General features: G+C 45.0%; 1 protein-coding gene across 2 annotated transcripts in view; it reads left to right on the forward strand.

Moving 5' to 3' along the window:
• iqck (IQ motif containing K) overlaps positions 1-25,872 on the forward strand; it is a 131,407-nt gene that overhangs the window by 24,137 nt on the left and 81,398 nt on the right. The window contains exons 3-6 of one of the 2 annotated variants that reach the window (XM_078240951.1): positions 6,421-6,565; positions 11,322-11,419; positions 18,898-18,950; positions 20,306-20,383. In XM_078240951.1, the coding sequence (XP_078097077.1) occupies positions 6,421-6,565; positions 11,322-11,419; positions 18,898-18,950; positions 20,306-20,383 (374 nt within the window). The remainder of the gene's footprint in view (positions 1-6,420; positions 6,566-11,321; positions 11,420-18,897; positions 18,951-20,305; positions 20,384-25,872) is intronic. The other variant, XM_078240952.1, reaches the window with a different exon arrangement.

Genomic DNA, 25,872 nt, shown 5'->3' on the forward strand with positions numbered 1-25,872 from the left:
TCCTCATCCAGGTCATTTATGAAAATGACAAACAGCAAGGGTCCCAGAACAGATCCCTGGGGCACACCACTGGTGACCGACCTCCAATTAGAAAAAGACCCATCTATACACACTCTCTGCCTCCTTTGGGCAACGTAAGAGTTTTAACAACACCAGGTTAAAGTCCAACAGGTTTATTTGGTAGCAAACACCATTAGCTTTCGGAGCGCTGCTCCTTCGTCAGATGGAGTGGAAATGTGCTCTCAAACAGGGCACAGAGACACAAAAATCAAGTTACAGAATACTGATTAGAATGCGAATCCCTACAGCCAGCCAGATCTTAAAGATACAGACAATGTGGGTGGAGGGAGCATTAAGCACAGGTTAAAGAGATGTGTATTGTCTCCAGACAGGACAGCCCGCAAGTCCAGGAGGCAAGCTGTGGGGGTTACTGATAATGTGACATAAATCCAACATCCCGGTTTAGGCTGTCCTCATGTATGCGGAACTTGGCTATCAGTTTCTGCTCAGCGACTCTGCGCTGTCGTGTGTCGTGAAGGCCGCCTTGGAGAACGCTTACCTGAAGATCAGAGGCTGAATGCCCGTGACTGCTGAAGTCTGCTGAAGGTGTTTGCTACCAAATATACCTGTTGGACTTTAATCTGGTGTTGTTAAAGCTCTTACAGTGTTCACCCCAGTCCAATGCCGGCATCTCCACATCATGTCCTTTGGGCAAGCCAGTTCTGGATCCACAGGGCAGCAGCCCCTTGGATCCCATGCCCTCTCACTTTTTCTCGAAGCCTTGCATGAGGGACCTTATCGAATGCCCATAGTTCTCCCATCTCACCTTTAGTTCATTTGCTGATCTGTGTCCTCTGGTTCTCGACCTCTCCACCAATGGGAACAGTTTGTTCCTACCTACTCTGTCCAGACCCCTCATGATTTTGAACACCTCCATTATACCTCCTTCTGACCTCCCCTTCTTTAAAGGCCAGCTTCAGCTTCTCCAACCTATTCTTCTAACTGAAGCTCTTCATTCCTGAAACTGTTCTTTTAAATATCTTTTGCACCTTCTCTATAGCTTTTACATTCTTCCTGAAATGCAGTGCCCAGAATTGAATGTAGTTTTTCAATTTAAATCAAGTCAGTGTTGGATAATTGTTGATCATGTCCTTTTCTGTGCTTCAGTTGATGCCCGGTATTTTGCGTTCCCATTTAGAAACATAGAAACATAGAAAAACTACAGCACAAACAGGCCCTTCGGCCCACAAGTTGTGCCAAACACATCCCTACCTCCTAGACCTACCTATAACCCTCCATCCTATTACACTCCATCTACTCATCCAGGAGTCTCTTACAAGACCCTATTGAGTTCGCCTCCACCACCACTGATGGCAGCCGATTCCATTCGCCCACCACCCTCTGTGTGAAAAACTTACCCCTAACATCTCCCCTGTACCTACTCCCCAGCACCCTAAACCTGTGTCCTCTCAAATCAGATATTTCCACACTGGGAAAAAGCCTCTGAGAGTCCACCCGATCTATGCCTCTCAATATCTTATACACCTCTATTAGGTCTCCTCTCATCCTTCGTCTCTCCAAGGAGAAAAGACCGAGCTCCCTCAGCCTATCCTCATAAGGCATGCCACTCAATCCAGGCAACATCCTTGTAAATCTCCTCTGCACCCTTTCAATCTTTTCCACATCCTTCCTATAGTGAGGCGACCAGAACTGAGCACAGTACTCCAAGTGGGGTCTGACGAGGGTCTTGTATAGCTGCATCATTATCCCCGGACTCCTCAACTCAATCCCTCAATTGATAAAGGCCAGCACAGCATACGCCTTCTTAACAACCTCCTCCACCTGCGGGGCCGATTTCAGAGTCCTATGGACCTGGACCCCAAGGTCCTTCTGATCCTCTACAGTACTAAGAGTCTTTCCCTTTATATTGTACTCCTTCATCCCATTTGACCTACCAAAATGGACTACAACGCATTTATCTGGGTTGAAGTCCATCTGCCACTTGTCCGCCCAGTCTTGCATCCTATCTATGTCCCTCTGTAACTTCTGACATCCCTCCAGACTATCCACAACCCCACCAACCTTCGTGTCGTCGGCAAACTTACCAACCCATCCCTCCGCTTCCTCATCCATGTCATTTATGAAAATGACAAACAGCAAGGGTCCCAGGACAGATCCCTAGGGCACACCACTGGTGACCGACCTCCATTTAGAAAAAGATCCATCTATACCCACTCTCTGCCTCCTTTGGGCAAGCCAGTTCTGGATCCACCGGGCAGCAGCCCCTTGGATCCCATGCCCTCTCACTTTTTCTGGAAGCCTTGCATGGGGGACCTTATCGAACGCCTTGCTAAAATCCATATAAACCACATCTACCGCCTTCCCTTCGTCAATGTGTTTAGTCACATTTTCGAAGAACTCCACCAGGCTCGTAAGGCACGATCTGCCCTTGACAAAGCCATGCTGAGTATTCTTGAGCATACTAAACCTCTCTAAATGCTCATATATCCTGTCCCTCAGGATCTTCTCCATCAGTTTACCAACCACTGAGGTTAGACTCACCGGTCGGTAATTACCTGGGCTATCCCTAATCCCCTTCTTGAAAATAGGAACCACATCCGCAATCCTCCAATCCTCCGGCACCTCTCCCATCTTCATCGACGACGCAAAGATCATCGCCAGAGGCTCTGCAATCTCTTCCCTCGCCTCCCACAGTAACCTGGGGTACACACCATCCGGACCCGGCGACTTATCTATCTTGATGCCATTCAAAGATTCCAGCACAACCTCTTTCTTAAAGTCCACATAATCCTTTCAGCCCACAGCAAGCCCACAGTACATCCACCCAGGTCCTTCTCCTCTGTGAAAACCGAGGCAAAATAATCATTGAGCACCTCTGCCATTTCTACTGGTTCCGTACAGACATTCCCGCCTTCACCTTTTATAGGCCCTATTCCGTCACGTCTCATCCTTTTACTCTTCACATATTTATAGAACGCCTTAGGGTCCTCCTTAATCCTACCTGCCAGGGCCTTCTCGTGACCCCTTCTGGCTCTCCTAATTTCCTTCTTTAGTCCCTTCCTACAAGCCGTATACTCATCTAGATCCCTATCTTCGCCAAGCTCTCTGAGCCTTTTGTACGCTTTCCTTTTCTTCTCGACTAGGTCCCACGCAGCTTTCGTGCATCACGGTTCCTTTGACCGACCAACACCTCCCTGTCTGCTCGGAACGTTGTCCTGTAGAACTCTAGACAGACATTCCTTGAAAAACTGCCACCTCTCTTCAGTACATTTCCCCAAGAATACCTCCTTCCAATTTACTCCTCTAATTTGCTGTCTAATGTCTTCATATTTCCCCTTACTCCATATAAACGCTTTCCTAGCTTGCCTGATCCTCTCTTTTTCCAATGCAAGCCTAAAGGAGATAGAGTTATGATCGCTATCCCCAAGATGCTCTCCCACTGAGAGATCTGACACCTGTCCAGGTTCATTGGTCACTATCTGATCAAGTACAGCCTCTCCTCTTGTAGGCTTGTCCACATGCTGTGTCAGGAAACCCTCCTGAACACACCTAACAAACTCTTCCCCATCCAATCCCCTTACCCTAGGGATATTCCAATCTATGTTTGGGAAATTAAAGTCTCCCATCACAACAACTCTGCTATTACTGCATCTCTCCAGGATCTGTTTCCCTATCTGCTCCTCCACCTCCCTGTTACTATTGGGCGGCCTATAGAAAACTCCCAGCAAAGTGACCGGCCCCTTCACACTCTGAACTTCCACCCACAGAGACTCGGTGGACAATCCCTCCACAGCATACACCCTCTCTCCAGCTGTGACACTATCCCTGATCAGCAGTGCCACTCCACCCCCTCTCTTGCCTCCCTCCCTGTCCTTCCTGAAACATCTGAATCCCGGCACCTGGAGTATCCAGTCCTGTCCCTGAGACATCCAAGTCTCCGTAATGGCCACCACACCATACTTCCAGGCATCGATCCACGCTCTGAGCTCATCCCCTTTATTCACTATACTCCTGGCATTAAAGTAAACACATCTCAATCCTTTGGTCTGAGCTCTCCCCTTCTCTATTCCCTGTCCATCCGCCCTCTTTCACTGCCTATAACCCTTCTCTGTTTGCGAGCTACCTTCCTCACTCTCAGTCACCTCATTTTGATCCCCTCCCCCCAACCTATCTAGTTTAAACTCTCCCCAGTAGCCTTAGTCAACCTTCCTGCCAGGATATTGGTCCCCCGGGATTCAAGTGCCACCCGTTTTTTGTGTACAGGTCACACCTGCCCCTAAAGAGGTCCCAATGGTCCAGGAACCTGAATCCCTGCCCCCTGCACCAGTCCCTCATCCACACATTCATCCTCTACCTCACTCCATTCCTGTCCTCACCTTCCCATGGCGCAGGCAGCAATCCTGAGATTACTACCTTTGCTTTCCTCCTCCTCAGCTGTCTCCCTAATTCCCTATACTCTCTTTTCATGACCCCTTCCCCCTTCCTACCCACACCAGCGGTACCAATATGTACCGCTACCTCCGGCTCCTCTCCCTCCCACCTCAGGATTTGCATCGGGTATGAATGGCAACGGGAGCGCAAAATTTGGACAGAGGCCCAAAGCACGTTATACATCAGTGGGATGTCCCGTCAAAATTGTCCCTACCCCCCCCACAACATTCCTGACACTCAATGTTGGGAACCCAATTAAAATATATTAAAATTGAATTATCCGACCTCTACACCTGATAATCCCCCTCATTACATTATCTATTCACATCTGTGTGAGGGCACACCAACATGAATGATGACTGGCCTCCCATGGCGTGCACCTGGCGGGCAGATATCACTCAGGGAAGAGAGGGGCACGCCTCACCTTGGCGGCACAGTGGCTAGCACTGCTGCCTCACAGCGCCAAGGATCTGGGTTCGATTACGGCTTAGATCACTGACTGTGTGGAGTTTGCATGTTCTCACCGTGTCTGCGTGGGTTTCCTCCGGGTGCTCCGGTTTCCTCCCACAGTCCAAAGATGTGCAGGTTAGGTTGATTGGCCATGCTAAATTGTCCCTTTGTGTCCTGAGATGCGTAGGTTAGAGGGATTAGCGGGTAAATATGTAGGGATATGGGGGTAGGGCCTGGGTGGGATTGTGGTCGGTGCAGACTCGATGGGCCAGATGGCCTCTTTCTGCACTGTAGGGTTTCTATGATTTGGCACTGCCCCAGCACTGTTCCCTGGCATTGCCCTGGCACTGCTCCTGGTGGGGCACTGCCAGGTGGCAGCACCAGGAGGCAGTGGCAGGCTGGGGGGTGTTGTGTAATGGGAGGAGGATATGGATGGTGGTCTTCTATTTTTACTTATTTTTGGGGCAGCCTTTAAAAAAGTTGAGCCACTTTTTAAAAAACAAAGTTGCTGGCAGGTGGGGCTCAATCAGTGCCCGCCCCACCAGCATGAGGTTGTGGGTCTCGCCCCTTCTAAATTCTTTTCCCAACTTGCGACCAATACAGCGGAGAAAACCGCTGTTGGGGTTCATAGCTTCAATGCTGCTTTTCTCTCCCACTGTGACACTCTGCCCTCTACGTTTGTAACCCCTTCTTCAACGTGCTCCGTGGCCATGTTTGATTTGTACACATCAATCTCCATGCCTGTCAGTTTCTGAACGCCTTTTAAAATTGTACCCTTTATTGCTTTTTCGCATTTTTCCCATTGCGGGTCAACCCACAGCATGTGAACTGCAGCAATTCAAGAAGGCAGCTCACCACCACCTTCTCTAGGGCAACTAGGGATGGGCAATAAATGCTGGCCAGCCAGCGACGCCCATGTCCCATGAATGAATAAAAATAAATCCCAAGTGTTTCACAGAAATTATACAACAATATTTGACACTGAGGCACAAAAGGTTATATTAGGGCGGATTGTCAAACACTTAGTCAAAAAGAAAGGTTTTAAGGAGCATCATGAAGAAGGAAGTAAAGGTATAATGAGGGCATTTCAGAATCTTGCTTTATCCATCTCTGTTCTAAGAAGAGCTATCACTGCTTCTCTAGTCTCTTAGCATAATTGAAGTTGTCATCCCTGGAATTTTACTGGTAGATCCCCTTCAAACTCTTCCGAAAACCTTGACATCTTTCCAAAAATCTGATGCCCACAAATGGACATGTTACATCTACTGAGGCCTAACTGGTGCTTTTCTAAATGTTCAGTTTAAATTCCTTTTTTAGATACTTTATGTCTCTATAAAGCTAAATACCTGTTTGTTTTCTCTATGAAACACTTTCTCTCTCTCTGTTTTATCCCTTGCTGATACACTGTCTCCCACTGTGTATTTATGCCCCTTTTGTCTCTTTTAATTCCCTCCTTTGTGCTTCATGAAGTAAAAGTGAGCAGCGAGCTGTTAAGAAACTGTTGTTTTCAACCTCCAGGTTTCAGTGGATACTTCAGTGTTAGAAAACTTCAACGCTGAATACTCGCACCCAGCATTTTTAGGTTATGCAGTTGTTCAGAAACCTCCTCCTCCTGCAAGTCCACCGCCTCCTCCACCTATTCCTCCACCTGATGAAAAAACATGTAAGTTAAACAAGTAGCAAAATAATTAGATAAAAGCAAAATACTGCGGATGCTGGAACCTGAAACAAAAACAGAAAATGCTGGAAGATCTCAGCCGGTCTGACAGCCTCTGTGGGGAGAGAATAGAGCCAATAAGTCTGAATGACCCTTCATCAAAGCTGAGAGCAAAGAGAATCAGCAGAGATTTATACTATTTAAACGGTGAAGGTTTCCCCCACCTTCATAGCTTAAATCTCTGCTGGTTCTCTTTGCTCTTAACTCTGACAAAGGATCACCCAGACTCCAAACGTTGGCTCTATTTTCTCCCCACAGATGCTTTCAGACCTGCTGAGATTTTCCAGCATTTTCTGTTTTGTTGTAGTAAAATTATACCTGTGAATGTATATTCTTTCTATCTTTAATAGTTCTATCAAGGGTAAAATTTAATAGAACAAACTTAGTTCAAGTTATTTATAGCATAATTTAATTTATGTGAGCCTTTTGTGTAGTTATTTCAAAGAAGTTATTGTTCTGAGATTATACTGATTTCCTATTCTGACCTAACCTTCAAAGAGTTCCCTTAGGTGCAGTGCATGATAAATATTTTAAAGATACAATCATTACATTTAATGGGAAGAATGGATGAGCAGTATACAGTATTTTAGTTTGCTTGATATTCAAGTAGGCAACAAATTTTATTTTAATCTATTTCCCCTTCAACTGCTTTGAATTGCTTTCTGAAAATTTTGGTTAGAGTACTTTAACTAATATTGGATTCCCTGTTTCATGTAGATGTTTTTACCTTAGGAATTTGTGATACTATTTTTTTTAAAATTTGGGTCATTGCATCTCTCTTTTTTGTATATTTAAAAAATCCTGCAGATGACATGTGGTTCTTGTTCATTATCTTATCCTCTGTAACATTATTTTTATTGTCAACATTTGCAATGATAACTCTGAATGTAAGTATTATTATAAATAGGAAAATGCCATCTAAATGTACCAAGATTTTGAACAGGTAAAGCATTAGCAAGGATTTTCAAGCCGGTGGCCCACCAAGACACAGGAATGTAGGCCATCTGCCTGGAGATGACTTCCTGGCAATAGATCAGAGGGCCGGTGCTCCGGACAGACCGGGGGCCCACCCTGCTTGAAGGGTTTTTTTTCATTCATTCGTGGGATATGGGCATCACTGGCTGGCCAGCATTTATTGCCCATCCCTCGTTGCCCTTGAGAAGGTGGTGGTGAGCTGCCTTCTTGAATCGCTGCAGTCCGTGTTCTGTGGGTTGACCCACAATGCCGTTAGGGAGGGAATTCCAGGATTTTGACCCAGCGATTGCGAAGGAATGGCGATATATTTCCAAGTCAGGATGGTGAGTGACTTGGAGGGGAACTTGCAGGTGGTGGTGTTCCCATGCCTCTGCTGCCCTCGTCCTTTAGATGGAAGCGGTCATGTGTTTGGAAAGTGCTGTCTAAAGATTTTTGGTGAATTTCTTCAGTGCATCTTGTAGATAGTCCACACTGCTGCTACTGAGCATCGGTGGTGGAGGGATTGAATGTTTGTCGATGTGATTTCCTTCCACAGTAGTGGCCCCGCTGCTGATTCCATTTCTTTTTAAGGATTAGAAGTGTTTCAGAATTGCAGACTGGGTGCATGTGCCCTCTGTATCTCTTACCTGAACCATAGGTTGCTGCTCCTTCTGTATTTGAGGGTGTCCCACTGGACCTCCAGTTTTGAGAGCCCAGTCACCACCCTTAATTGGACAGCAAACCCCCCTTTCCCCACCCAACCACAACTAGCCACGAATTGGCCCATTCAGGAAATATCACTGCCGGGTAACTGCTTTCCACACAGTTGTTAAGAGCCAGGCCAGAAACTCCAAGGTATTTTGTGAAGTTCGCCTGGACCCTAAGTTTTACATTTGATTTTGCCGTTGGTGAGCTTAAGGTGTTTCACTCCAAGCATGATTCAAGTGACCCAGTGGGAGCTTTTATCAAACAAAGTTTATTTTAAGAATACAATTAGAATATAACAAAAAGAATTAGCATAACTTTTACCAATTACAAGACTTAAATATGATGCAGTATAACTTAACAGCTAGCTATCACTATTGTTCTAATGTAAAGCAATATCCCACAGACATACAGCCTTCTTCAGCAATAGTTAGCACAAAGACAAGTATACTTATGTGAAGCTGGATTTCCAGCTTTTTAACACTTCTGAACAGTGAACCCAGCAGCAGTTTTCAGAGAAGGATATATCCTCCAAACAGCAAAACCTCAGAGAGATAAACCCATTCTCTGCAGTTTCAACAAAAAAAGCCACCCAGAGAACAGAATCTCCAACTCCAGAGAGAGAGGGAAACAGCTTCTTAAAAAACAAAACTAAAGACTGAATTTCTCTGTGAAAATAACTGTCCCTAGCCACATGACTTGACTTGTCAATCACCCCCAACCAGTCTCTACTCTGCCATCCCAGGGGAACACTGAAACAACATCTGTTAATCAAGGATAGTTTAACGGCTGCGGAAAAGCACTTTGAGGGGGATATGCACACTGAGGTAATATGGGCTGCAGTTAGAAACAGGAAAGGAGCGGTCACGTTGCTAGGAGTTTACTATAGGCCCCCGAATAGTAATAGAGATGTGGAGGAAGAAATTGCTAAGCAGATTATGGATATGTGTGGGGGTCACAGGGTAGTTGTCATGAGGGACTTTAACTTTCCAAATATTGATTGGAACCTTTGTAGGTCAAATAGTTTGGATGGGGCACTTTTTGTGCAGTGTGTGCAGGAGGGTTTCCTGACACAGTATGTGGATAGGCCGACAAGGGGTGAGGCCACATTGGATTTGGTACTGGGAAATGAACCGGGCCAAGTGTTAGATTTGGTTGTGGGAGAGAACTTTGGAGATAGTGACCACAATTCGGTGTCTTTTGTTATTGCAATGGAGAGGGATAGGGCCGGACGGCAGGGCAAGGCTTACAATTGGGGGAGAGGTAATTATGATGCGATTAGGCAAGAATTAGGGGGCATAAGATGGGAACAGAAACTGTCAGGGAAAGGCACTGATGAAAAGTGGAACTTTTTCAAGGAACAAATACTGGGTGTCCTTGATAGGTATGTCCCTGTCAGGCAGGGAGGAAATGGCCGAGTGAGGGAACCGTGGTTCACAAAAGAGGTGGAATGTCTTGTGAAAAGGAAGAGGGAAGCTTATGTAGGGATGAGGAAACAAGGTTCAGATGGCTCGACTGAGGGTTACAAGTTAGCAAGGAACGAGCTGAAAAAGGGGCTGAGGAGAGCTAGGAGGGGACATGAGAAGTCCTTGGCGGGTCGGATCAAGGAAAACCCCAAGGCTTTTTACTCTTATGTGAGGAATAAAAGAATGACCAGGGTGAGGTTAGGGCCGGTCAAGGACAGTGGTGGGAACTTGTGTATGGAATCAGTAGAGATAGGCGAGGTGATGAATGAATACTTTTCTTCAGTGTTCACCAAGGAGAGGGGCCATGTTTTTCAGGAAGAGAAGGTGTTACAGGCTAATAGGCTGGAGGAAATAGATGTTCGGAGGGAGGATGTCTTGGCAGTTTTGAATAAACTGAAGGTCGATAAGTCCCCTGGGCCTGATGAAATGTATCCTAGGATTCTGTGGGAGGCGAGGGATGAGATTGCAGAGTCTTTGGCTTTGATCTTTGGGTCCTCGCTGTCCACGGGGATGGTGCCAGAGGACTGGAGAGTGGCAAATGTTGTTCCTCTGTTTAAGAAAGGGAATAGAAATGACCCTGGTAATTATAGACCGGTTAGTCTGACTTCGGTGGTTGGTAAATTGATGGAAAAGGTCCTTAGGGATGGGATTTACGACCATTTAGAAAGATGCGGATTAATCCGGGATAGTCAGCACGGATTTGTGAAGGGCAAATCGTGCCTCACAAATTTGATAGAATTTTTTGAGGAGGTAACTAGGTGTGTTGATGAAGGTAGGGCGGTTGATGTCATATACATGGATTTTAGTAAGGCGTTTGATAAGGTCCCCCATGGTCGGCTTATGATGAAAGTGAGGAGGTGTGGGATAGAGGGAAAGTTGGCCGATTGGATAGGTAACTGGCTGTCTGATCGAAGACAGAGGGTGGTGGTGGATGGAAAATTTTCGGACTGGAGGCAGGTTGCTAGCGGAGTGCCGCAGGGATCGGTGCTTTACCCCCCCTGCACCCTGGCAGTATAGTGGGGGCAGTGCTGAGCCAGTGGCAGCATACTGTCCAGCTATGTCTCTCTCTCCCCCTGGGAACTGTACTTACCTGTGCTCCCTGGTGGGTTCCCTTTGCCTGGTTCCTGTTTTTAAAATCCTATTGTAAACCTTACCAATGGGCTGTCATGTTGAGGGGGAGATCCCAATGTGGGGGAAAAATATGGTGGGGAAGACCTTTAATGATGTTATAATTTGTTTAAATGAGGTTCCCGACCTTTCTGGGCCAGATGTCTGTGAGTGCAAAATCCAGCTAGTGTGTTACCACCAAAGTTTCCTGTTTCTAACTATGATTAAAATTGTGAAGTATTGACTGCAGTTTTGTTGTATGAAGCAAATTAGTTCAGTCAGTGACACAGTGATTTTTATAATGCCTGAGCTATACACGCCAAACACTTCTGCAATTGTTTCATCGAAAGTGCCCACTAAACTTTCAATTACCGTTTAGCTGCTCTTGAAACAAGGCGTGTATCAGATTATCGAGAATATTCGGTTCTCCTTTGTGATTTTTGTTTTCTTTCTACTCATAATTTCTGAAGGTTCTTCAAGACAGTATTTGGAATACTACATCTTTCCTGTACTACTCCCAGGCATGTTTGAAACTCTCAAACAAGCTAAAATTGAGAAATGCTTTGAGGTCAGTGCCTTTAATCAGTTTAATATTTTCAGGCAATTTTCATTTTTAAAACCAGTATTTTGGGAGATTTTATGGTTCAATCTTCCTCATCTTGCTTTTCATATATTTTCTCAGTTCCACCACCAGGGTGGACAATGTTATTTTTCCACAACAGATGTGCTTTTGTGTCAGAATGTTGAAACTCAAATTCAAGTCTATGGTACAGCAAATCAGGTCCTTCTTGCTGGCTGTTACTTGTCTCCAACAATTGTTTTAGATTTATCTTCTTTTAAAGCTTTGTTTTGTACTTGTAAACATGGCAGTTTTGTACCTTCATGTTATTCCAGAGCAGATGGATACTTCATTCAGCATTCACAACTTTTACAGATGCACCATAGAAAGCATTCTTTCTGGTTGTATCACAGCTTGGTATGGCTCCTGCTCTGCCCAAGACCGCAAGGAACTGCAAAAGGTTGTGAATGTAGCCCAATCCATCACATAATCTAGCCTCCCATCCATTGACTCTGTCTACACTTCCCGCTGCCTCGGCAAAGCAGCCAGCATAATTAAGGACCCCACGCACCCCGGACATTCTCTCTTCCACCTTCTTCCCTCGGGAAAAAGATACAAAAGTCTGAGGTTACATACCAACCGACTCAAGAACAGCTTCTTCCCTGCTGCTGTCAGACTTTTGAATGGACCGACCTTGCATTAAGTTGGCCTTTCTCTGCACCCTAGCTATGACTGTAACACTACATTCTGCACTCTCTCCTTTCCTTCTCTATCAACGTTTTTTTTTGTCTGTATAGCGGGCAAGAAACAATACTTTTCACTGTATGCTAATACATGTGACAATAATAAATCAAATCAAATCAAACATTTTACCCTAATCCACAGTCCTTGACCTCTCACTGTACGGTGGGAGTTTGTATTGCACTGAATTCCTGCCAGTAGTAAGTACAGTTGAAACACAGTGAGAGAGGTTAAGCAGTTCTATTTCTATCCACGATTCCAATGAAAGAGATTCACTGGCCTGAATTAAAAATGGTGAAATTTGCTAATAAATTGGAGTGACTGGTGTTTTGAGCACACTAATTAATATGCCATCGTTTGGCACTCAAAATTAAAATACTTGAAATGCTGTCTACACTGTTAACATTTCTAATCAACTTTATATCCTCAGGCAAAGCTGTTTGCTCATCTTTACAAATTAAACTTCCATTGGAATCAAATTTTAAAGTGACTAACCAGTAAAAATGATCATATTTTCAGATTTGCACCGACATTGTATTTGAGAACGACAAAGTATTTATAGTGGTTCTGTCATGTTTCCAAACTCTGAATGTTAATGCAACTGTTTCCATTTCACTGTTATCTAAATAAATCATCTGAAAGCAACAATGCACATTGTGCAGATATTTCCTTTCTTTTCCTGTACCATTGCTTCATTGCCAGTTTATTTTCCCAAGTGAGCCAAAAAGTTTCCAACTCACAGATTCACATTCAAACACATAAATTACTTTGCTAATCACAGAAATATTCAGCAGAGAAGACTTCCTTTGTTTTTTTCCTCAGCATACGTGCGTAATTTTGCATTATTGAGCAAATAAAGTTGACAGTAAATTGACATCATTGTCAACGTTCATTTTCATTGAGGTCAAAAGTTAAAATTAAGCTTCTGTATGTTTGGGAGTGAAAAGTAGTTATAGAAAATTTAGAATTCCTGCAACAAAATGGGGGGGAATTCTCCCATTCGGCTGTGCTGCTTTGTTAGGTTAGAAGTCTCACAACACCAGGTTAAAGTCCAACAGGTTTATTTGGTAGCAAATACCATAAGCTTTCGGAGCGCTGCCCCTTCGTCAGATGGAGTGAAAATCTGTTCTCCAACAGTGCACAGAGACACAACATCAAGTTACAGAATACTAATTAGAATGCAAATCTCTACAGCCAGCCAGGTCTTAAAGGTACAGATAATGTGTGTGGAGGGAACATTAAACACAGGTTAAAGAGATGTGTATTGTCTCCGGACAGAACAGCTAGTAAGATTCTGCAAGATCAGGGGGAAAGCTGTGGGGGTTACTGATAATGTGACATAAATCCAACATCCCGGTTTAGGCCGTCCTCATGTGTGCGGAACTTGAACTTGGCTATCAGTTTCTGCTCAGCGACTCTGCGCTGTTGTTTGTCATGAAGACAGCCTTGGAGAACGCTTACCTGAAGATCCAAGGCTGAATGCCCGTGACTGCTGAAGTGCACCCCACAGGAAGAGAACAGTCTTGCCTGGTGATTGTCGAGCGGTGTTCATTCATCCGTTGTCGTAGCGTCTGCATGGTTTCCCCAATGTACCATGCCTCGTGACATCCTTTCCTGCAGCGTATCAGGTAGACAATGTTGGCCGAGTTGCAAGAGTATGTACCGTGTACCTGGTAGATGGTGTTCTCACGTGAGATGATGGCATCCGTGTCGATGATCCGGCACGTCTTGCAGAGGTTGCTGTGGCAGGGTTGTGTGGTGTCATGCTCACTGTTCTCCTGAAGGCTGGGTAGTTTGCTGCGGACAATGGTCTGTTTGAGGTTGCGTGGTTGTTTGAAGGCAAGAAGTGGGGGTGTGGGGATGGCCTTGGCGAGATGTTCGTCTTCATCAATGACATGTTGAAGGCTCCGGAGGAGATGCCGTAGCTTCTCCGCTCCGGGGAAGTACTGGACGACGAAGGGTACTCTGTCCACCGTGTCCCGTGTTTGTCTTCTGAGGAGGTCGGTGCGGTTTTTCGCTGTGGCGCGTCGGAACTGTTGATCGATGAGTCGAGCACCATATCCTGTTCTTATGAGGGCATCTTTCAGCGTCTGGAGGTGTCTGTTGCGATCCTCCTCATCCGAGCAGATCCTGTGTATTTGGAGGGCTTGTCCGTAGGGGATGGCTTCTTTTACGTCTTTAGGGTGGAAGCTGGAGAAGTGGAGCATCATGAGGTTATCCGTGGGTTTGCGGTACAGTGAGGTGCTGAGGTGACCGTCCTTAATGGAGATGCGTGTGTCCAAGAATGCAACCGATTCTGAAGAGTAGTCTATAGTGAGTTTGATGGTGGGATGGAACTTGTTGATGTCGTCATATATTTGTTTCAGTGATTGCTCACCATGACTCCAAAGGAAGAAAATATCATCGATGTATCTAGTGTATAGCATCGGTTGAAGGTCCTGTGCGGTGAAGAAGTCTTGTTCGAACCTGTGCATGAAGATGTTGGCATATTGAGGTGTGAATTTGGTCCCCATGGCTGTTCCGTGTGTCTGGATGAAGAACTGGTTGTTGAAGGTGAAGACATTGTGGTCCAGGATGAAGCGGATGAGTTGTAAAATTGCATCTGGAAACTGGCAGTTGTCGGCGTTGAGTACTGAGGCTGTTGCAGCAATGCCATCATCGTGGGGGATGCTGGTGTAGAGTGCCGAGACATCCATTGTGACGAGGAGTGCTCCTGGTTCAACTGCTCCATCTGTGTTGAATTTCTGTAGGAAGTCCGTAGTGTCGTGACAAAAGCTGGGGGTTCTTTGTACAATGGGTTTCAGGATGCCCTCGACATAGCCGGAACAGCCATGGGGACCAAATTCGCACCTCAATATGCCAACATCTTCATGCACAGGTTCGAACAAGACTTCTTCACCGCACAGGACCTTCAACCGATGCTATACACTAGATACATCAATGACATTTTCTTCCTTTGGACTCATGGTGAACAATCACTGAAGCAACTATATGATGACATCAACAAGTTCCATCCCACCATCAGATTCACCATGGACTACTCTCCGGAATTGGTTGCATTCTTGGACACACGCATCTCCATTAAGGACGGTCACCTCAGCACCTCACTGTACCGCAAGCCCACGGATAACCTCACAATGCTCCATTTCTCCAGCTTCCACCCTAAACACGTTAAAGAAGCCATCCCCTATGGACAAGCCCTCCATATACACAGGATCTGCTCGGATGAGGAGGATCGCAATAGACACCTCCAGACGCTGAAAGATGCCCTCATAAGAACAGGATATGGCACTCGACTCATTGATCGACAGTTCCGACACGCCACAGCGAAAAGCCGCACCGACCTCCTCAGAAGACAAACACGGGACACGGTGGACATAGTACCCTTCGTCGTCCAGTACTTCCCCGGAGCGGAGAAGCTACGACATCTCCTCCGGAGCCTTCAACATGTCATTGATGAAGACGAACATCTCACCAAGGCCATCCCCACACCCCCACTTCTTGCCTTCAAACAACCGCACAACCTCAAACAGACCATTGTCCGCAGCAAACTACCCAGCCTTCAGGAGAACAGTGACCACTACACCCCCCACACAACCCTGCCACAGCAACCTCTGCAAGACGTGTTGGATCATCGACACGGATGCCATCATCTCACGTGAGAACACCATCCACCAGGTACACGGCACCTACTCTTGCAACTCAGCCAACGTTGTCTACCTGATACGCTGCAGGAAAGTTGTCCCGAGGCAAGGTACATTGGGCAAACCATGCAGACGCTACGACAACGAATGAATGAACACCGCTCGACAATCACCAGGCAAGCCTGTTCTCTTCCTGTGGGGGAGCACTTCAGCGGTCACGGGCATTCAGCCTTGGATCTTCGGGTAAGCGTTCTCCAAGGCGGCCTTCATGACACACGACAGGGCAGAGTTGCTGAGCAGAAACTGATAGCCAAGTTCCGACACATGAGGACGGCCTAAACCGGGATTTTGGCTTTATGTCACACTATCAGTAATCCCCACAGCTTGCTCCCTGGACTTGCAGAATCTCACTGGCTGTCCTGTCTGGAGACAATACACATCTCTTTAACCTGTGCTTAATGCTCCCTCCACTTACATTGCCTGTAACATTAAGACCTGGTTGGCTGTAGAGATTCGCATTCTAATCAGTATTCTGTAACTTGATTTTGTGTCTCTGTATGCCCTGTTTGAGAGCAGATATCCATCTGACGAAGGAGCAGCGCTCCGAAAGCTAATGGCATTTGCTACCAAATAAACCTGTTGGACTTTAACCTGGTGTTGTTAAAACTCTTACTGTGTTTACCCCAGTCCAACGCCGGCATCTCCACATCATTAGCCGAGACTCAGGATTGCAGTTCTAGTCACAGTAACACTATGCAACCAGCCTTTGCCAATTAGTGATGACTGTCTAACTTCCTTGAAGAGGTGCTATTATTTAAGAACAAGGAACAAAGAAAATCACAGCCCAGGAACAGGCCCTTCGGCCCTCCAAGCCTGCACCGACCATGCTGCCTGTCTGAACTATCCCCTATTCTTCAGGGGACCATATCCCTCAATTTCCACCCTATTCATGTATTTATCAACACACCCTTTAAACGTCACTATAGTATCTGCTTCCACTACCTCCCCTGGCAGCGAGCTCCAGGCACCCACCACCCTCTGTGTAAAAAAACTTGCCTTGTACATCTCCTTTAAACCTTGCCCCTCGCACCCTAAACCTATGCCCCCTAGTAATTGACTCTTCCACCTGGGAAAAAGCTTCTGATTATCCACTCTGTCCATGTCCCTCATAATCTTGTAGACTTCTATCAGGTCGCCCCTCAACTTCTGTCGTTCCAGTGAGAACAAACCAAGTTTCTCCAACCTGTCCTCATAGCTAATAGTGTGGCGACTAGAATTGAACACTATATTCCAAGTGAGGCCTTTAGTAAGGTTCTATAAAGCTGCAACATGAGTAGCTAATTTTTAAACTCAATGCCCGGCCGATGAAGGCAAGCATGCCGTATGCCTTCTTGACTACCTTCTCCACCTGCACTGCCACTTTCAGTGACCTGTGTACCTGTATACTCAGATCCCAGGTACACAGGACTTCCAATGTTCAACATCTTCCACTATTTTTTTAAACAATGCGAGGACCCTCTGTTGTTGTAAAAATTCAGGCCAAGGTTGCTGTTAGTGCTGTTACACAAAATGCTTTATTATATTTTATTTCAACAATTACTAGTTTTGATCATTGTATACTCTTAATTGTAGTTTTTAATGAGTATTTTGTGTAACAGCACTAACTGCAACCTTGGCCTGAATTTTTGCAGCAACAGAGGGTCTTTGCAGTGCCAGGGTGGCACGGTGGCACAGTGGTTCGCACTGCTGCTTCACAGCGCCAGGGACCTGGGTTCGATTCCCGGCTTGGGTCACTGTCTGTGTGGAGTTTGCACATTCTCCCCGTGTCTGCGTGGGTTTCCTCCGGGTGCTCTGGTTTCTTCCCACAGTCTGAAAGACGTGTTGGTTGGGTACATTGACCCGAACCGGCGCCGGACTGTGGTGACTAGGGGCATTTCACAGTAACTTTATTGCAGTGTTAATGTAAGTCTTACTTGTGACGAATACATAAACTTTACTTTAACTTTACTTTTAAAAAAAAAAGTGGAAGATGTTGAACATTGGATGTCCAGTCTTTGAATACTATTTCACTCTGTCTGTTGACGTAAGCCTAGGGGCACCATTACTGGATTAGTGCTGTGTGACTGATTTCATAACCTTCTACTATCACAGTTGGGCGTCTGTCATATCATAGTTTGATTGACAACTCCAACTGGTCATCGACTCATTGAATTCCAATACTTGTTTTCATCAGGGATTATGCACTTGAATAAAATGTTTTCTGTTATAAGGGATTATGTGGTTGAAGGAATGTAAATATAGTGAATGGGTTTTTTATGAATGAGAGTGTTTTTAATGAAGTCTGCTATAGACAATTAGAACTTTACATTATTTCAGCATGGCTCCTCAATTCTGCCCATGGTGCATACGGGGTGAATTGGAATGGTAGATGTTTAGACAAAGGGTGGTGGGCGGAGAGGCACCAGTTGGTGTGGAGGGTATGAGGAGCCATGAGGTGTAGTTCTGGGTCATAGGCTGGCATGGGAAGTATGTGGGGTATGAAGGGGTGCTGGAAGTGAGGGTTAGAGGGGTGCTTTACATTTTTCTTTTAAAAACATGAACGTGGTACTGGAGCACTCAGGCAGGACTCCAGCCCAGCCTGTCTCTCGAGCTGACAGCTTCGTTTCAGTGTCGCCAGCCTCAAATCCCAGAGATCCCACCACCCCAGAACAAAAATCCCAACTCCTGGGACACTTCCTCCCAGGTCAGGTTTGAGGAGCCAGGAAATATCCTGACGCTACACCCCTGACCCAGGAGTGGAAATTCAGACCCTTGAATCGTTTGTATTCCTTTGGGAGAAGCCAATGAATTCAAATGACTTTGTTGTTTTCTGTTGCCTTTCATTCGGCGTACACATGTACAATCCCAACGCCTGGTTAAAATATCTTCTGAGATTAATTGTGGCAAAAAACCAAACTTCCCATTAATGGAGAAAGTGGCGAGATAAATTCTGCCAGTTTTCTCTTCATAAAGATATAATTTATTGACTGGTTTGAGCTACAGAGTCGTGTGTATTTTTGTAGTTAATTAATTTTACAATCTCGCATTTGCTTTTCTTTGCAGAGAAAAAGAACAAAGTTCAATGCTTGTGACTTTCTGGCAGAATGGTTATACAAGTAGGTGTCTTGTCTATTTATCTCAATTTATTTTGTATTATAAATGGAAACCAGCTTTAGTATTGTTTCTCTCCCCACACCTATTGGTGCACAATGCAGAATTTCATCTGATTCCATCGCAAGTTCTACCTGGAACAGGTATCTAGCCTCTCTCCAGAGGCTTATAACTTGAGCAGGGCAGCACTCCACACCAAGCATGGCCCACCAGGAGCCTCTCTCACTCTTACCACCTGCCACTGGCATGTTGGAAGTGTTTTTTCAGATTGATATAAATACACCTTTCTTGGCCATCAAGGCCTTGTACATCTCCTTTAAACCTTGTACACAAGGGATGGGAATTGAACTCGAAAAGCTTCTGGTTGAGAGGTAGGGATGCTGCAAGACCTCCCTAAGTTACTGAGCTGAGTTTTTTTTGCCAGAGATGTGAGCAGTAATTTACAATATGGTGTCCTTTTACTTGAATAATTTATCTCTGTTTAGAGTAAAACATATTGGCCAGAGTTCTCTGGCCATACATGCCCCACCACTGCTGCCAGCGAGAATGGAGAATTCGGCACTCGGCCAAATCTCCATTCACAGCAGCGGGACTGGAGAACCCAAGCTCTAGGCGAGGTCAGAGAGTTCCGGCTCATTATAGAAACATAGAAACATAGAAAACTACAGCACAAAACAGGCCCTTCAGCCCCACAAGTTGCGCCGAACATATCCCTACCTTTTAGGCCTACCTATAACCCTCCATCCTATTAAGTCCCATGTACTCATCCAGGAGTCTCTTAAAAGACCCTATTGAGTTTGCCTCCACCACCACTGACGGCAGCCGATTCCACTCGCCCACCACCCTCTGTGTGAAAAACTTCCCCCTAACATTTCCCCTGTACCTACACCCCAGCACCTTAAACCTGTGTCCTCTCGTAGCAGCCATTTCCACCCTGGGAAAAAGCCTCTGAGAGTCCACCCGATCTATGCCTCTCAACATCTTGTATACCTCTATTAGGTCTCCTCTCACCCTACGTCTCTCCAAGGAGAAAAGACCGAGCTCCCTCAGCCTATCCTCATAAGGCATGCCACTCAATCCAGGCAACATCCTTGTAAATCGCCTCTGCACCCTTTCAATCTTTTCCACATCCTTCCTGTAATGAGGCGACCAGAACTGAGCACAGTACTCCAAGTGGGGTCTGACGAGGGTCTTATATAGCTGCATCATTATCCCCGGACTCCTAAACTCAATCCCTCGATTGATAAAGGCCAGCACACCATACGCCTTCTTAACCACCTCCTCCACCTGCAGGGCCGATTTTATTACTTGTAATAAATGAAAGAAAACTAATTATAATTTTGATCTTTTTGTTTCTTAGCAAAAATCTAAAGAGATCAGACAAGCAATTTGTTGCCTTCAATGAAATCCCTTTTGTTAAGAATTGGCTTAAAGATCAGTAAGTATTTAAGCAGTCCGATCAAAATAGATATATTTTCATTTGTGAGTGACAGACTCTTTCAAAGCCAACAGAATGTTCTGTCATCAGGATTATATCCAAGGATGTTCTGTGAAAAAAACTAGAATTGAAGAATATCGGTTCCCTATTGCGCTTAGTTGATAAAGAAATCCAGAAAAACAATATATTTTAAACAAAAACTGAGAAGGTGATGAATGAATCATTTTATTGGAGATCTGGAGATGCCGGTGTTGGACTGGGATGGACAAGGTGAGAGGTCACACAGCACCAGGTTGTAAATCAAATCAGATTTGATTTAAATAAACCTGTTGGACTATAACCTGGTGTCGTCTGACCTCTCATTTTATTGGAGAAGGACTTGTATGATTCTTAATCAGGTCGAATTTTCAGAGATATGTGAGACAGAATGCCCGAATTAGTCAAACACAGCTAATAGTTTTTTAAAATTGACTAGTCCACTGAGATTACTTGGCGTTATTCCCACAAGACCAAATGACATTGAGCATCATAAAGGTGATGAAATATTGCATAGTATCTGTAAAAAGGCAATCACTCTTCTAACTTTTTATCATAACTCCTATTGAAAGTTAATTTTTAGGAATAACTGTCCAACAGCTTTTTAAAACAAACAGAACATCATTTTGGATATGTCCAATTTTCTTGGAACTTATGCCAATAACGTGGAAGAGCTCCACGCAAAGTGCTGAATGACGGTGCAGGATGGGTTCAAGCCTGTCCCCTCATGGCTACTTCATACCTACTTCTTTTACAGGTGTCTGCTCCCAGTGTATACAATTATTTTTTATTGAGGAGGAAATTAGCTACTCTACTGGAAACAATTTTTTGTTTCAGAAGAACACAACACAGCAAGTAACAGCGATAATCAGAAATCATTTCCACCTAGTCCAGCTTGACAAGAGAGCAAAATATAAGCAGCAGATTTAAGGAGCTACATTTCAAAATTCATATCATAAAACATTATTGATCTTAATATCCTTTGCAAGCTGTCACAAAATATTTTATTCTATGTGAATTTTATTGACTTGATTACTCCAGCTGTTGAGGCTAACACTTGGCAATCGACATTGCAAGGTGGTCACATCATCCATTTATTGTGTGACAGTAACATTAATGAACAGCCTCTTATACTGTTCTTGGAGATACTTCTTAATAGCATTGGCTCAGATCTGAGAATAAGTTGTGTGCTTTATCACTAAAGCAGGGGAATTGAGGAGGAGAGCAAAATAGACATTGTGTAAAAAATGAGAAGTTAACCCTTAAAAATCCATGAGAAGAAAAAATGAATGAAAAGATAACCTTTTTCACATTAATAAGTTTTGTTTGGCCCAGGGATTAAACTCATAATGATTGATTTGAATTTATGCTACTCAAGCTGTTGGATATTAGTACTGGGAAATGGAACACAATTTGGAAAGAAATAAAAACTCTTCTCTAACTTCTAGAGGAACATCAATGTCATTTTTTTTCTCATTTAAGTCACCTGGCAACCTGTGGCCTTTGTGGTGAAATTGCCAATTAATAATGAATTAAAAACAAATTGAAGTTATGCTGAAATTAATTTCAGTTGGACTTCTCTCTGAGGGTAAATAGTCATTTACAAAGTGATAGAAGTTTCTGCAAATATCTAGCAGGCAAGGCAGCAATTGTGCAGAGAGAAACAGAAATAGTGGATGGATTTTCAGGTCCAGCTGGTGGTGGCAGGGGGCGGGAGGGTAACTGGGGGAATGGGAGATGCTCAACATAGTGGGGAGTCTAGCGTGCTGGTTTTCTATCACCATTGACAAATTTCGTCAGAACTGGAGAAGGCAAGGCTCAGAAAACCACCTTTTTTGGAAATTGAGCCAGTTAATATTGCTAACAAGCTCACTGTCTGATGGTTGAAAGTGAGTTTGGAATTTTGGTGGTAGCACATGGGTTACATGTTGGATCAGAAACAGGTGGCAATACAGCAGGGAACCAGCCAGAACCTCACCATGATATTAACACCATCGTGTTGTGTGGCATTACCACCATGCTAAATGAACAGCCTAGCAACTCAAGACTGGTCATCCAGGAGGCGCTGTGGGCCATCAGCAGCAGCAGAATTGTATTCAACCACAATCTGTAACCTTATGACCCGGCATATCTCCCACTCCACAATCACCATCAAGCCAGGGATCAACTCTGGTTCAATGGAGAGTGCAGGAGGGCATGCCAGGAACAACACCAGGCATACCTAAAAATGAGGTGTCAACCTGGTGAAGCTACAACACAGAATACTTACATGCCAAACAGCAAAAGCAGCAAGCAATAGACAGGGCTAAGTGATTCCACACCAATGGACCAGATCTAAGCTTTGCAGCCCTGCCACATCCAGTTGTGAATGGTGGTGGACAATTAAACAACTCACTGGAGGAGGAGACTCCACAAATATCCCCACCCTCAATGATGGAGGAGCCCAGCACATCAGTGTGAAAGATAAGGCTGAAGGATTTGCAGTAATCTTCAGCCAGAAATGCTGAATGGATGATCCATCTCAGCTTCCTCCAGTGGTCCCCAGCATCACAAATGTCAGTCTTCAGTCAATTCAATTCATTCTACATGATATCAAGAAATGGCTGAAGGCACTGTATACTGTAAAAGGAAATGGGCCTTGATAACATTCTGGCAATAGTACTTGTGCTCCAGAACTTGCTGCTCCCCTAACCAAGCTGTTCCAATATAGTGACAACACTGGCATCTACCCGGCAATGTGGAAAATTACCCAGGTATGTCCTGTACACAAGAAACAGGACAAATCCAACCCGGCCAATTACCGCCCAATCAGCCTACTCGCAATCATCGGTAAAGTGATGGAAGGGGTCATCGACAGTGCTATCAAGCAGCACCTGCTCAGCAATAACCTGCTTGCTGACGCTCAGTTTGGGTTTCGCCAGGGTCACTCAGCTCCTGACCCCATTACAGCCTTGGTTCAAACATGGACAAGAGCTGAATTCCAGAGGTGAGGTGAGAGTGACAGCCCTTGACACCAAGGCCGCATTTGACCGAGTGCGACATCAAAAAGCCCAAGCAAAACTGGAGTCAATGGGAATCGGGGGAAATCTCTCCAATGGTTGGAGTCATACCTGGTACAAAGGAAGATGGATGTGGTGGTTAGAGGTCAATCATCTCAGTTCCAGGACATCTCTGCAGGCGTCCCTCAGGGTAGTGTTCCAGGTCCAACCGGCTTCAGCTGCTTCATCATTGACCTTTCTTCCATCATAAGGTCAGAAGTGGGAATGTTTGCTGATGATTGCACAATATTCAGCACCATACGCAACTCCTCGGATGTTGAAACAGTCCATGTCCAAATGCAGAAAGACCTGGACAATATCCAGGCTTGGGCAAGTAGCATTTGTGCCACACAACTGTCAAGTGATAACCATCTCTAACAAGAGAGGATCTAAACATCGCCCCTTGACATTCAATGGCATTACCGTTGCTGAATCCCCCACTGTCACATTCTGGGGTTACCATTGATCAGAAACTGAACTAGATTGGTCATCTCAATATGATGGCTCCAAGAACAGGTCAGAAGCTGTGAATCCTGCGGCAAGAATGTCACCTCCTGACTCCCCAAAGTCCACCATCTACAAGGCGCAAGTCAGGAGTTTAATGGAATACTCTCCACTTGCCTGGATGAGTGCAGCTCCAACAAAATTCAAGAAGCTTGACACCATCCAGGATAAAATGGCTTGCTTGTTTAATTTTCCTTCTACAAACATTCAATCCCTCCACCAATGACAAACAGTGGCAGCAGTGTGTACCATGTACAAGAAACACTGCAGGAACTCAGCAAAAGTTCTTTAGGCAGTACCTTCCAAACCCACGATGACTACCATCTAGAAGGACAAGAGCAGCAGATTCCTGGGAACACCACCGCCTGGACGTTCCCCTCCAAGTCGCTCAATATCCTGACTTGAAATATATCGTCGTTCTTTCACTGTCACTGGGGCAAATTCCTGGAAATCCCTCCTTAACAGCAGTGTATGTGTACCTACACCTCAGGAAGTACAGCGGTTCAGGAAGGCAACTCACCACCATCTTCTGAGGGCAACCAGGGTTGGGTAATGAATGATGGTCTTGTCAGTGACACCCACACCTCATAAATCAATTCTAAAGAAAGTTGAATTTGTGTGTATCTATGCAGTGAAGGACTAAGACCCTGTCTAGATTCTTTGTGGAATATATACAGATATGCTCATTACTATCTCTAAAATATTAAAACTGGATGAAGACCAACAAATGGCTGAATCTTTTGTGACCCTTGAACAAAAGGAGCAAGCTGGCAGTATTGGAGAAACTCACAGCTTGTTATCTCTGAAGAGCCACTAATGACACACTATGGCTCCTCAGACCAAAATTAAATAGAGCTGTACAAAGGTCATCTGCATTTCATAATCCAGCTTCGCCAACAGGCACCTGCTTATCTGCCGAGACAAAGGACCACGCAACCTTACTCTCAATTCTTAACAGTTGATCCATTCAGTTTCGGGGATCCAGACAATGTGAAGAGACGGGAATCATGTGACATGCACCTCTAGTTTTTGGAACGAGTAATATTGTCTTGCCATGCTGCAAAGGCAGTCTGTCATTTTACTGTCAAACCAGCAGCATCAGAGATAAGGTTTGACACCTGGCTCCATCTACACAACTTCGATTGGAAATTCTGTACCATCGCCCACAAGACTGCACATCTCTGCACGCCTATCTCACCATGTGAGTCAACATCACGGGAAAAGTAAATGATCTTGCCTCAGTTTCCAGCTCACAGACCTTCATGAAGGAATACCTCATTGGACTTTGATTCTGAACTCTGGAAACCATGTGAACTACTATTTATTTTCACTGTGGCCTCTGCACTGTAAATCTGTCTTTTCTCTATCCCTAGAAAACAAAAGAGACAATGTTACTACTTGTTTGAGTGTATGCAAATAAACTAACCCTTTGAGTTCATCCTGTCTCGAGCTTGCTGTGGGGTTATTAATAGATATTGGATTACACCAAAACCAAGGTGTGGGGAAATGCCCCACCACTTATAAAGGGGGAGGCAAATCAAAAGCACCTTTCTGTTTACAAGCTGGTGGTGAGAGGAAATTAGTCCTGGAATTAATCCTGTCTTAAGGGGAGATGGGCACCTATCTTCAAAATGGGGCTTCTGATGGAGGCCCTTCCCATCCAGGATTTAACTGTTTAAATTCAGCCTTCCACCACACGGGTTCAATCCTCCCACCAGCCTCAAAATTGTGGCTAGGCAGGAAACGGCCTAGCCACAAGGGTCTCAACTGGGACAAGATTGGACTGCCTATCCTAAGGCCCTGCCTGCCCCAGCGTAAAATTGCTGCATGGTTGGGGCAGGCAGCGACCTGCAGAGAATCGCTTCCCTTCAATTTCACTCTTCCCCACTCTGTCTAAAAACTCACTGGTGT

The sequence above is a fragment of the Mustelus asterias genome, chromosome 23 (assembly GCF_964213995.1).
Source record: "Mustelus asterias chromosome 23, sMusAst1.hap1.1, whole genome shotgun sequence".
Taxonomy (NCBI): Eukaryota; Metazoa; Chordata; class Chondrichthyes; order Carcharhiniformes; family Triakidae; genus Mustelus; species Mustelus asterias.